The 14,142-nt window shown below is 43.7% G+C and overlaps 1 protein-coding gene across 2 annotated transcripts; it reads left to right on the forward strand.

The window, feature by feature from the left end:
* The first annotated feature begins 577 nt into the window (after window positions 1-577).
* Window positions 578-13,906, forward strand: VEZF1 (vascular endothelial zinc finger 1). Of its 2 annotated transcripts, none has more exons than XM_045488263.1 (6): window positions 578-931; window positions 5,627-6,321; window positions 7,092-7,155; window positions 8,253-8,436; window positions 9,699-9,842; window positions 12,716-13,906. In XM_045488263.1, exons 1-6 carry the CDS (start codon window positions 899-901, stop codon window positions 13,141-13,143), a joined length of 1,548 nt encoding a protein of 515 aa, XP_045344219.1. In that variant the 5' UTR covers window positions 578-898; the 3' UTR covers window positions 13,144-13,906. The 2 variants fall into 2 exon arrangements, with proteins under 2 accessions (XP_045344219.1, XP_045344218.1); XM_045488262.1 differs by having other exon boundaries at window positions 658-931; window positions 8,235-8,436.
* The last annotated feature ends 236 nt before the right edge of the window (window positions 13,907-14,142 follow it).

A 14,142-nucleotide genomic window follows, 5' to 3' on the forward strand; every position in this document is an offset into this window, starting at 1 on the left:
AGAGGGGGATGTTCGGGCAAAATTTCCTATCCTCTCTGGCGTTAAGGGGAAGATGGGAAAGCTCAGCCCTTCGCCCAAGAATAAGCCAGTAATGACATCTCTACGCGTGGGAAGTGTTTCCCTCAGCTGGGAGGATCTGAGGCTGCACCCCAGTGGGATTCCTTGCTAGAGCTGGAGGGCCGCTCCGAGGTAGATGCACATCGTAAGCAGGAGTGCGGAGGGGTTAGCTGGCTGGGGATGAAATACCAGACGGGAGAGACACTCCAAGTCCTGGGGGCTTCCCCCAATTTGGAGGCACGGTAGCGCGGCGCATACGGGACTGAAGAGCCAGGTGACCGCCGTGGCCTGCGCCTGCCGCCGAGGGTCTGACAGGGACGCGACGCTGCTGGGCACCGCGTTGGAGTCCCAGGAGACGGCGCCGCAGTGCCCAGCGAGTCCGCGCCAGACCCTGGCGTCCTCCATCTTCTCTCCTGCGCTCCCCCTGCTCCGGCTGCCTGAGCCGCGGACCGCAGCACCACACACCCCCGCGGGGGGGGACGCCGCGCCCCATCCCCGCCCCCGGCCCCACCCCAGCCCCCCCGCGGAGGCCCTGACCCCACCGCCGGCGGGCGCTGGCTGAGCTCCGAGGCGGCGAGTCTGCGGCGGGGACGCCCAGAAGGGGTCCGGGCGGCTGGGGGCGGCGGCGGCCGGGTCGGGGCTCCCCCCCCGCCCGCGCTCGCCGCGGCGGTGGTGCGTCCCGGAGGTTACCGGAAGTGGCCGCGCTCGGCGCTGCCATGTTGAGGAGCCGCCGCTGCCGCTGCCGCCGCCGCCGCCGCCGCCGCTTTGTTGTCGCCTCCTCCGGCTGAGGAGGCTCCCCGAGCGGGGGGAGTGGGGAGGAGGGGGGTCGGCCGCCGCAGCCATGGAGGCCAACTGGACCGCGTTCCTGTTCCAGGTACTGGGGGCCCCCCCGGGGGGGGCACGGGGGGGACAGGGGGGCCGGGCCCCGGGCTGGCGGGCGGGCGGGCGCTCCTCCTCCCCTCCCTCCCGGCTCCGCTCTCCGGCCCGGCCTTAATCCCCCTTTGTTTTTCCGCCCGCCCGCCCCGGCGGAGCGGGGCTGCTGAGGTGAAAGGAGGCGGCCTCACGGGGTGCGGGGGAGAGAGCAGGCCTCGGGGTGAACCCCGGGCCCCCCCTAACACACTCACGCACACGCACACACCCTTCCCTCCCGCCCTGAAGGGGAAGGGAGGAGGCCGGTCGCTGTCACCACCCGCGGCCCAGAGAAAGGAGGGCGCCGGGCCGCTGGATAGCGCGGGCCGCTTGGCCACCGCGCGCTCGGCCCGGGCCCGCACCGTGGGGTGAGGGGGGGTCCCCAGGTCCTACTCTGAGACACCCCCCCACACACACACACTTCATCCATCTTTCGCTCTCCTGCCGTTTAACCTCCCTCTCCTCTTTTTGTGTGTGTGTTGACTTTCTGACCCCCCCCATCCCCGCGAATAGCGGGTATCCCTGGGTTCCCCGCCACTCCCCCTTCCCGCCCCCCCCCCCGTGTTTACCCTGTTGGGGGGTGTTCTGAGTGAGTCTCCCCTCCCCAAACTTTTTCACTGGATTACATTTTTTCTCTCGCAAGCCTTTGCCGAACCTTGGCAGCTGACACCCTCTCCCTCTGTCCAGCTCTCCCGCCGTCCCATTCAGCCCGGGGAATCCCCCAGCCGGGCCGGGGCGGGGGGAGCGGTGGGGGCCGGGACTCCAGGAGGCCCGACCTTCTCCCGGAGCGCTTTTCCCTCTCGTCCCACCTCGAACGTTTCCTCCTACCAAGTGGGGGAGACGGAAAGTGGAGACAGCAAACAAAGTCCGCTTACAAAGCCCCCAGATGAGTCATTCGTTGGGGTGTTGGTCTACACTTTCTGCAAGAAACTTAAAAGTGACTGTAGCCGATACGTTGGCACTCCTCTTGCCCGCCTGTTTTAGGTGGGGGACCCCTGTTGGGAAGACCTAGGCTGGAACTTATTTTTTCCCTGCCTCATTTCTATTTGCAAACGAATCACTTAGTGGGCAGTAGTGATGAGCTCACGGGAAAACTTCGGAACCGGAGGAGGTTAAGAAGCTTGTCACTTTAAATGCGTTCTTCCCGCCTCTCTGGGTTATTTTCCTTCTTTGAATAACTTTGTGAAATCCCAAACGCCTTGCTTGGGCGCTGGAGACCTTTGAAACCAACCAGGAATGGATGCAGAATTCTCAAAAAATCCTCCCAGCCACTGGACCCATCCCAGTGGAGATAATATAGGGAATTGGATAATTCAGACATTACCTATTGTGTAGAGCTGGTATATTGTTTTCAAATATAGTTTCTTTCAAATGTGAGTAAATTTGATTTTTAAGTAGTTATTGAAATATATTCGGGCTTCTTAAAATTGAAGATACACAAAATTTGTCAAACTTCTTTTCTCATTCTGATCTAGTATTGTTTTATCATGCTTTAAGTCTACCTAAAAAATGCATTGGGGAAGATATGATGTATAACTACCTGGCATCCAGATTGGTGTAAAGGTGGCAAATGCCCTCTCTAGAAAACGCTTTCAAATGGTCTTTTTAAAACATGGGATTAATGGGCCACCTAAGTGATTTTCATTTGAAGAATGCTTTAGATTTACCATATTAAATCTGCTGTATGTAAACTTAATAGTGATTGAAAAAAAGGAGAGTTCTTTATGTAAAGGAAAAACCTATAACTAATTTTTGGAAAGCTAGTTGAACATTTTTTTGGAATACTTTTATTCTTTTCCTGGATAAGACAAATACCAATCATTTATTGATCAACTTGTTAATTAGACTTTATATTATTGAATTTTTTTTTCAGCAATTAAAATCTTTTTCTCCACCTGATGGAGAAGTGTGAAAGCTAATATTTGATCCTGGGCTTGGCAATGTGTGCAGTGAAAATTGTTGGAAAAATAATTTAGAGCCAAAGACAGTGGAATGGGTTCAGAGAATATTTCAGTCTTTTCTATAGAAAGGTATGAATAGACTTATTCAGTTTCAGTTTTAAGTAATTTTCCCTGGGGAAATGGGAGAGTTAAACTCTCTCGTTTGTTTCCTAGAGCATACTGTGGAATTTATATTTTAAAACAGTTTAATACCTGCTTGCTTTCCAGATAACCTGGTGGAAAGTGAAAGCCATAGCTGTTAAGATGTTTGATGGATGATTCTCCTAACAGGACATTCAAGATATGACTCACTGATGCTAATTTGTTTCAGTACAAAATCTTTTGCCCTCTGGCACTGGAGATTTCATGGTGCTATATCCTACCACCCTGGGTGATGAAATAACATTTCTGTTTTGTTTTTTGCCAACCCCAGAAAAAGGAAAGCTTGGGCAGGGTTAAAAAAGCCTTCAAGTTGAAAGAGATGGGAGATAAAATGAAAGCTTTGGTCTGATGATACTAGTCAAATAAAAGTCTACCCAGAATTTTTTTTTTTTTAAATCACTTAACTGAAGGCAGGCCATGGTGGTTATTTTACTCTGTCTCTCCCTCAGTGAACAAGTTGGGGAAATCCAGTTCCCCTCTTAGAAGGCTTCATGTAGAAGTATGGGGATCCTAGGAATCCTCAGAGAGTGATTCCCATAGTGGTCGAGGCATTCTACAGCATTTCACCCAAGAAGCAGGGACCTGGTGTGACCCTCGTGTGAGAGTGAGCTTCAGCATTGCTGTAAAAATACTTTATGTTGCGACAGACATCTGAATTGGTAAAATGGCAGTAAGTGCTTTTAGTACTCCATCGAACTAATGGTTGTTCAGAATTGAAAAATGCCTCTAAACACTGTAAGTCTGAACTTTGGCCAGAAGATTTGCATTCCCTATTATCTGATCTGTTAGCCTTTGAAATTGTATATCGTGAGCTATCTTCAGCTATTAACTGTTTGTATACTGTATGGAAACTTGGGTATACAGGTTGGAAAGGGGGTAAGATTTGCATCCAAATTCTGTAAAGTTTCTACTAATGTCTCCTGGGCAGACATTGACATTTACAGTAGCTCCATAAATTAAATTAAAAGTGGACTGTAATTCAGTATGATCCCTGAGTCCAGAAAGATACTCATAAGTAAGCACACAATTTCTGTATTTCCAGGACTGAAAGGGTGATTCAACCAAAATTATTAAATTGAAACTGGTAGCTGTGGATACCACACTTCCTAATGATTTGGGGAGACTCGTTCCAGGCTTAGCTGCTGTGCTGCCATCACGTAAATATTACAGCTATGTGAGATAGACACTCTTATCCATCAGGGGAGAAGCTCTGAGCATGTGTGTCTGTCTCCTTGTTATTTTCTTCTTAATCAAGTTAACTGTAGGATTTGTGATTATAGAGTGAGAAGGGTAAATAAGTGGCTAGGGTGTCTAAGATGATGGGATGGGCCCTCCTAGGATGTTGTATGCTTAAAATATTTGGAACTCTTGCCTTCGAATGCATGTATCCTTTTAGGATTACAAAACTCAAGCATAGGGGCTTGAGCCCACTATCAAAAGTTGCAAAAATAATGGTGGTAAAAAGTACAACGTATCAGGAAGAACTATTTCAGGAATTTTCCCCATCATTTCCTAATTGTTTATCAGTATGGAGAATTTTAAAAGAAGCAAAACCAAGAGAGTAACTACTCATAAATACCAAGAACATGATCCACGACGAAATTTTGGTTTCAGTGCAGCTAAAGAAAATTTCTAGACAGCGTCCAGTTCTGGAGTGGAGAAGCACATTATAACAGCAAATGTCTAATACTTTAACGAAACATCCACGTGCTGGAAGAAGATGAAAATGAAAGGAATTTTAATTATTTACGGTTTGTGTTCTCTTGCTAGTCTGTCTTTGAGAGTTTCAGGTTTGAACAACTAGTGTTGTTAAAGGATGCAGATTTCCAGCGTAAGAGTAAATGAACTGGGAAACAACTGACAGGTGTTTTGCTGTGGGCTACCTTCACACATGCCTTCCAGGCTGATTAATAGCAGGTTTAATTTCAGTCAATCTTTTAGTAATAAAGTAAAGTAAAAACTTTAAAAGGAAACTTACCAAACCGCGTATGTATTCAGAGAGCTAGATTCCTGTTATCACTTAGCAACAGCCTCCTTCCTCCAGCACTAAGTTTTCTGATGGAAAGGGAGAGACAGTGCCTTTCTTTTCCTAGGTAAAATAGACAAATAGATGATTATGTGTATACATGTGTATGTATATGAATGTGTACTGTGTGTGTGTTACTGCAGTAAGGTACTCGCAGATACTTAGTCTGGAGTGTGACTTTTTTTTTTTTTTTTTGGACAAGTTATTTAAACTTGGTTTCAGCACTGACTAATGCAAACTGATTCCATCCACTGGTATGTCCCTTATGCACCAGGGTAGTGTGTAGTCAGCTGTTTGAAAGCAAGATCACTGTCAGCAACTTAGTCGTAAAAGTTTTGTGTCTGCACAGTGATTTTAATGCTTTGTACTGGAAGCTCTAAGGGTCTCTAGGTGGTTGCTGGATCACTGCTGCAGGGAGTAGCTTACAGGCTCTTTGATTGTTTCTTCCGGTCTCTGTTGTCTGTGGGACATGTTGAATTTTGAAGGCCATTGTGAGAGGCTGAGTTTCTGAAGTGTAAATGTTTGGTTTTAGGCCCATGAAGCCTCCCATCACCAACAGCAGGCAGCACAGAACAGCTTGCTGCCCCTCCTGAGCTCTGCTGTGGAACCCCCTGATCAGAAACCATTGCTTCCAATACCAATAACTCAGAAACCTCAAGCAGCACCAGAAACATTAAAGGATGCCATTGGGATTAAAAAAGAAAAACCCAAAACTTCATTTGTGTGCACTTACTGCAGTAAAGCTTTCAGGGACAGCTATCACCTGAGGCGCCACGAGTCCTGCCACACAGGGATCAAGTTGGTGTCCCGGTCAAAGAAAACTCCCACTACGGTGGTTCCCCTCATCTCCACCATCGCTGGGGACAGCAGCAGAACTTCGTTGGTCTCAACCATTGCTGGCATCTTATCAACAGTCACTACATCTTCCTCGGGCACCAACCCCAGCAGCAGTGCCAGCACCACAGCTATGCCCGTGACCCAGTCTGTCAAGAAACCCAGTAAGCCTGTCAAGAAGAACCATGCCTGCGAGATGTGTGGGAAGGCCTTCCGAGACGTGTACCACCTCAACCGGCACAAGCTCTCCCATTCGGACGAAAAGCCCTTCGAGTGTCCTGTTTGTAATCAGCGCTTCAAGAGGAAGGACCGGATGACTTACCATGTGAGGTCTCACGAAGGAGGCATCACCAAACCCTATACTTGCAGTGTTTGTGGGAAAGGCTTCTCGAGGTACTGCATTTTGCTTTGCTTTGCTTTCATTATGGTATCAGTGAACTTCAGTTTTGTCTCTTTGCGATCTGGAAGGTTTATGTGAGAATAGCTGTGGGCAGGCCTGTGTTATTAGAGGAGATTGGTGATAGATAAAGTATTGCACCTCCAGGTCTCATTTCAGTGTGGTGTGGTTGGCAAGTGATGACACAGTGATTAGCTTAATATTTCAGCTGAGAAGTGCCTTGGTGGACTGGGGTCTTCATTTGGCACATCAGTAATTCTGGTCACTGCAAAGCCACCAGTTTCCAATTCAGCCGGGTGACTAGATATGAGGTTCACTGTGCAAATCAAAGAAACTTATTTCCTGGAAGTTGGGATGACCTTGGATACTCTTAGTAAAAGTTGTAGGAGGACGTTTTTCCATTTATCTGTGGTTACTAACATTTCACTAATTTTCATTTTCAAGGCTTTTAAAATTAATAGAGTAGTAGCTGTCTCTGGCAAGTGTTAGGACTAAAACTTTGGGTATTTTATAATTTAAAGAACCAAGACCTAACATGATTTGATGTTGACTAGGAGAGAAAAATTAACAGGTAAAGGACTAAGACTTTTGTTTGTGGTAAGAGAGGTAAGGAGGCTTGCGCTGGGGGGAGGGGGAGTTGGTAATTTGGCTAGCTTTCTTTAAAATGCCCCCCACCCAAAGCTGCCAAGCATGTAAACATCACAGTGAGTAGCATTTCTCAATGTGTGTTCCATTACATCTTCTGTTGAAACTCTCTCTTTCACAGGCCTGACCACTTAAGCTGTCACGTAAAACATGTCCATTCAACAGAAAGACCCTTCAAATGCCAAGTAAGAGTTAAAATGACTTATCCTTAGTGTAGCACTTAATGCACATTATCCAAAAGGTCTGAGCCAATCAAATCTCACCGTTCTTGAATAGTCTTAAAATCACTGACTTGAGTAAATGTGGTCCATTTGAATTCTGGTTTTATACGAGATAAATGACAGCTTCTATTTCTGTGAGGCAAGAGCATTTAAAAATGTAAATGTGTTGTTTTTGTTAAGCTACATTTCCCTTTCCTTAGGCAACAGTATTTATTGTTATAAGAACAAAATTTATAGTCTGGCAAAGGTCATTATGTGTTTGAAATGAATGAAATAAATGAATGAAATGCTTTAAATTATTTGCTGGGTTGATGATTGAGGTTGTTTTAACTGTAATAGAAGAAAACTAGGAATTTTCTCCCAAATGTTATCACTTACTGGATGTTTGTCTGCCAAATTGGGGTATTTTCTAGTTGTTTGAAAATCTGTTGATTTTATTTCACATAAGTTGTGATAATGAAAAGGTTAGGAATCTTGCTAAATCAAATGACTTTTTTAGACCTCAGTAATTTTAGTTTGTTGTTGGAAGTCTTTTTGTGCTCCTTTCAGTTAAATGTGTTAATGACGGACTTTATTAAGTAAATGATTTGAACTGTAAGAAAAATCCAATTCGAGGAAGGAAGCTAGTGTCATTTGAATGAGTGCCTGCTATGTGCGAGGCCTCGGGCCAGTCTCTTAATCCCACCAATAAATTTGTGAGGTAGGTATTATTTACCTTCATTTTACAGATGAAGAAACACATTCAGATAGGTTAACTAATTTGCTCAGTGTTACCTTGTCGTGAATCAAGGAGCTGGATTTAAATCCAGGTTTAACTGACTCTACGGCTCACATCTTTTCAGTACTTACTCTGTGTTGATATTTTTTCTTCCCTCAAAACGTAAGGGTCTAAAATTCATCGAGTGTTTTGTCATGATGGCGATTCTAGGTAACACATGCAGTTCAGATTCAACTCAGTCTGCTTGCGGACATGGATAGGGTAATGCCTAGAATATAACGTACTTTAAAATGAGTAGAACAGGATAGTCTATATTTAAAAAAAGTTTTCCTCCCTCATGCAGACGTGCACTGCTGCCTTTGCCACCAAAGACAGACTGCGGACACACATGGTGCGCCACGAAGGCAAGGTATCGTGTAACATCTGTGGGAAGCTTCTGAGTGCAGCGTACATCACCAGCCACTTAAAGACACATGGGCAGAGCCAAAGTATCAACTGTAATACATGTAAACAAGGCATCAGTAAAAGTAGGTGACACTTCAAATTATATTTCTGTCACATTTGAGATTGGCGAAATCTGAGTGTTTTGATAATGTATTGAAGGTATTTTCACTGTGCTGTCAGTACATTCACGTTCATCTTACATGTTTCCTCCCATCACCAAAGCGCGTAAACACACATCAATGGAGAGTAGATACTGATGTTAGAAACAGACCTCACCTGTGTGTATACAGACAGCACTGACAAGCCCTCCAATAATTTTGCTTTCAGTCCTGTGCTTGTCTACTAACGACACCCAAGTTAGAAAAGCATAATTTTCCCGTAGCTGTTTTTCAATGCGTTCCTTCTTCTATGGAGTTTGACTAAAAGGCTCTAGTGTTTTAGAATTGCGGCAGCAGAAGCCACACTAGGAAGTTGCATCTTATGCTGGGCAATTTTGATTGTTTTTATTCAGTGTTAGGAAGATTCTCAAGCATCAATGTCTCCTAACTACTGATTGAGTTAATAACATGCCCTTAATAACCTTAAAGATGAAAGGAGTGTTATTAAGTTTGCTTTTCAGACCCAGATCTGTAGAGATAGGATATCCTATCCATTTGGAGGTGTAAGTGCTTTGCCCACCTTAAATTCAGAATTGAAAATGGACTCTTTCAGGGACTTGTGGATAAAACTTGATACTTGCATCTACCCAGGCTTTTTCTTTGAGATTGCCCTAACCACCAGGAGGAAGTATATTTCTCATTCCGTATCCTATTATATATGTACTTTGTGCAGCAGAAACATTAAGTTCTCAGAATAGGTGGCCAAAAGTGAGTGGGAAAGAACGTTTATTGTGTTTTAATCTCATCCATTTTCCTTCTTTGTAAGTACATTGGGTTTATTATCTAGCATGTCACACTTTGTTAACTTTACAAAAACTTACTCCTAGTGTATATTTGTTGTGGTCAAGTGACCAACTATATTAGATATTTTGGTGAGTGTGAATTTGTCCATTCTAATGTTAACAAAGTTCCCTTCCAAAAGACACTTGCTTTTCAATATAGCAAAGAATTCTTTTTTCCTTTTATATTGATTTTCCCTAGTTTTCTAGATTCTTTTCTTAATTTATCTATTTTGACCAATATAGACAGAAGCAGCAAAAGAAGATGCTCTGTAGTAAAAACTATCAAGTCCAATGATAAAGGTCAGAGAAGCATGAGGAGTCTAAGTATCCAAGTTTGGGGTTTTGAAAAAAATGGCTGCACTTTTTCAAGGTAAATGTAGCGTTTCTGGTTTATCTTTGGAGTAGCATGCATGAGTGAAGAGACCAGCAACCAGAAGCAGCAGCAGCAGCAGCAACAGCAGCAGCAGCAGCAACATGTGACGAGCTGGCCAGGGAAGCAGGTGGAGACACTGAGACTGTGGGAAGAAGCTGTCAAAGCAAGAAAGAAAGGTAAGATGAGGCAGTCAGTGCTCAAAGTGTGGCTGAAGTGTTTTCGTTCTGTAGTTTATTTTCTTAAAGCTTTGCAATTTTCTGCTTTGTAGTGTTCTTTCTGTATTGTATTATTCATTACGTGTTTCCGACTTTATAGTGCTGATAATCTTTTCTCTTGGTCTTATCCTTAATCTCATTCAGTCTGTCACTGGGGCTGGCATTAGCTTAACATATATGTACCAAGTTGTCAGGAACTTTAGTTGTTACTAAAATTGAGAATGGTTCCCTTTCCTTTCATGTATCTTCTAAAGAATCAGAGCATCACTTTTCAACATAGCTTTTTAACTTCATACCTATAGCTTTTGGCTTCTAGACTGTTGTGCAGCCATTTCAAATCAATCTTTTTGTCTATGTACCATCAGCCACGGGAGAGATTCCCGAAATTCCTTCTTTCCTTCCTGACCCCTACCATGTCTTATTCCTGTTTTATTTTAAATTCATAAGGAATCCCCTGGATGTAGGCTTCTTGTAATCCTTTGCTGTGTGGTTTTTTTCCCTCTTTCGCTTTCATGTAGTACGGCTGTTGCCTTGCACAGATCCCTTCTAAACACCCTGTACTTGGATAAAGATAAAAGGAATAGCCTCCTTTCTCATACATGATGTACTGGCATCGCAGCCAGACAGGCTTTCCACCCTTCCTCAGCTGCCGCTTGCTCCTCTCTTGAAAATGAAAATTTGTCATTGTTCTCATAAAATGCTATATGGTTAGGAGAAGGGGTTGGGGGGGTGGGGGGAATGTATACGTGCCATGACAATTGCCCAGTGAGTGAAAGAAAGCATGTTACGGAGGATGTTTTACTTAAAGGAGTTGAGAGTAAAATTGTTGAAGTCCTGGAAAAGGATGATGTCAGACTGAAAGGAAAATGTGCAGGGTTGGGAAGGTGGCGCATGTGAGGGTGAAAGCTCCCTCTTTGGTATAAACAAGAATATCCTTAGCAGTGCTACCATCACCTCAAAAGTGAGTTGGTTTTCTCTTTCTTTCTGCAATCTTCCATTTGGTGTTGTATTTCAGTTTGCTTGCACAATAAGACTTGATTGTTTAGCTCATCTTCTGACCTCCATGAAACAAAATGCTATTGTAGTCCCATTTGTAGCATGAATATCTCTGGAAACCACCACTGATGTTAGAAACTTCTATATTCATGTTAGTAAAATGTCACATTTGGGGGCAGAGGAGACTCCTGCCCTGAAAATCTGAACTTGAATCAACGTGTCTCTTTTTTAAATAAGATAATGTTAAGTTCCCAAACCTGAGTGACAATCAGATCACCATCTTGGGAACTTTTTAAAAATACAGATATCCGGGTCGCCTGGGTGGCTCAGTGGGTTAAGTGTCTGGACTCTTGATTTCGGCTCAGGTCACGATCTTGAGGTTAGTGGAACTGAGCCCCATGTCGGGCTCTGTGCTGACATTGCAGAGCCTGCTTGGGATACTCTCTCTCCATCTCTCTCTGCCCCTCCCCTGCACACACACTTGTGTGTGTGTGCGCTCTCCCTCAAATAAACATTAAAAAAAAAAAAAAAAAACCCAGATTTCCAAGATTCATGTAAATCTCACTATTGAATTTCCTGGGAGGCCTTTTTTTTTCTTTTTTTCCTTCAAGCTCCCTAGATAAATGATTTTGATCATCAGCCAGGTTTGGGAATTCCTGACAGAGAGTATGGAGTTCCATCATATTGATCAAGGAAGGGCTGCATGTTGACCCCAGGTTCCGTGTGGGAGTATGCAGACCTCCATCTTTAGTCTCAAATGTATTTCTCCGTTTTGACAGCCAGGTTACACACAGCTAGCCCACCCACCTGTCTTCTTACTGCTGTTTTCTGACACACCAGCAGGTGGTGCTGAATTTTGTTGAGGGGTGGGGTGGGGGGTCACCTCTGAGGCAGATTTTAAGAAATGACCTGGCATTGCTGGATAACAAGGACCAGGGTCCCCCAAATCACTGCAAGGGCTCCTTGCTTAATAATTCCTCCTTGATATGGTTGATTTTATATATATATGTGTGTGTGTGTGTGTGTGTGTGTGTGTGTGTGTGTGTGTGTGTAGGCAATTAAATGACACTAGGCATAAAATTGTGTCAGCATCAGAAACACAAGAAATGGGAGTTTGGGAAGGAGAATATAAACCCATTGAGAGATATTTTGTCTTAACATAGTTAGGAAACCTAACCGGAAACAGGATTATTTATTTAACTAAACAATTTTTCTAAGACTGAAATGAACATGATATTAAAATAGCCTTTTTACCAGTCCTACTTACAGATTTTTAAAACCTTAACAGAATGTAGCTTCACCTCTGAATCTTTAGAGTTCATAGCAATGAGGACGCACAACTCTCTCCGCTAGTTACAGTGTGCCTTACCAGAAGATTTTTCTGATTACTTGTTCTTGTGTGACCATTGGCCCAGCGCTGTGTAAAACAGGGTCTTTCTCCTGGCCTGCCGATGGTTGGCTCTGCCTGCATGAAGCTGTAGTGAGAATACTAAGCCCTGCTTGCTATCTCTGCCCCCCAGAGTGCCTTGCAGAAATTAACTGATCTTCCCAGCATCACTGTGAGGTAGGTACATAAATCTAAACTTGAAACCAAAAGCACCAGGCTGAACAGGTTGCCCAAGTCCTTGTGGGAGGTACAGCATCAGAAAAGAGATTCATGCACCCCACCCCCCCAGTTCTGTGTTCAGAGAACCTCCCTTCCTGATGACCACTTGGTAGAAAACTGTATTTTCATTCATAAAATGTTTGTCCTTTTAATTAAAAAAAGTTGATTCAGAAACTGTGCATTTTGTTCATTGCTTTGGGAGTCTAAAGGCCATTTTGTCTTCTTATTTTAGAAGCTGCTAACCTGTGCCAAACCTCCACGGCTGCTACGACACCTGTGACTCTCACTACTCCATTCAATATAACGTCCTCTGTGTCGTCTGGGACGATGTCAAACCCAGTCACAGTGGCAGCTGCAATGAGCATGAGAAGTCCAGTAAATGTTTCAAGTGCAGTTAACATAACCAGCCCAATGAACATAGGGCACCCTGTAACTATAACCAGTCCGTTATCCATGACCTCTCCTTTAACACTCACTACCCCAGTCAACCTTCCCACCCCTGTCACTGCTCCAGTGAATATAGCACACCCTGTCACGATCACATCTCCAATGAACCTGCCCACACCTATGACGTTAGCTGCCCCTCTCAATATAGCAATGAGGCCTGTAGAGAGCATGCCTTTCTTACCCCAAGCTTTGCCTACATCACCACCTTGGTAAACAGTATTATAAAATCAAAATATGGGTTAAAGTAAATATTTACCAGCAACTTACTTTTAGTTTATTAAAGCAAAAAGTAAACCATGAAATCGGGAGATTTTATTACATTAGTTAATAATAGTGTAGTAGCATTTTTCTCCAATTTGGCTGGGATTATTCAAAGTAGGGTGTGTATGTAACTTATCACTGGACCACTTTAGTCTAATCAGAAATTCCTTTTAGCTGACAGCATTGCTTAAACAGGATAGTAGTTGGCAAGATAAAATGCCAGAATTAAAACCAATCATAAAAAAGCAAAACCCATTTCAAAATAAAAAAACAGCATTATTGTTTCTAATCCCAAGAAATCATTTTATTCTAAACACTAGCAAAACTCTTCTCCCCATATAAAGTGGATGGGTGGATGGCTGATTTTAACCTGAAGTCCTAAATCCACAGATAGAGAGCTAGTGTAGAATTGTCTGTGTTTATTGTTTTTATGAGTAAATACATGCATTGTCATAATAAAATGCATTTCAGAGAATATGCATTTTACCTTTGGGAATATGTTAATTTCAGGCAGCATTCCCTATGGGAAAGGTGATACCAGCTCTGATATGCAAAGCATATGATAATTTATCATTCTAACTTCAACATATAATAGGGATTGTGACCTGATATTTGGAGATGTAAATATTGCTCAGCATATTAATCCTGATGGAATATAGCATTGTAGTTGACTTTTTAAAAAAAAAAAAAAAATTAAAAAAACAACAACAACAACCAAAATATACAAATTGTGTTTTGGTAAGAAAAGGCCTCAACTGACAGCGGAGAAGTCAAGTGTGTGGACAGGCAGACTCCTAACAAACAGAGGCCAGTGGGACTCCTTTCAGGAGCCAAGGAGTACTTTGGAACAGTTAAAATATATTGCTTTAAATTGGAAGATGCTGGAGGCACTGGGATGTGATATGCCCCTCTCTCTCCCAATCAGAGCCTGTTGATGTTACAACAGGGAAG

This window comes from Leopardus geoffroyi, chromosome E1 (genome assembly GCF_018350155.1).
Source record: "Leopardus geoffroyi isolate Oge1 chromosome E1, O.geoffroyi_Oge1_pat1.0, whole genome shotgun sequence".
NCBI classification, from domain to species: domain Eukaryota; kingdom Metazoa; phylum Chordata; class Mammalia; order Carnivora; family Felidae; genus Leopardus; species Leopardus geoffroyi.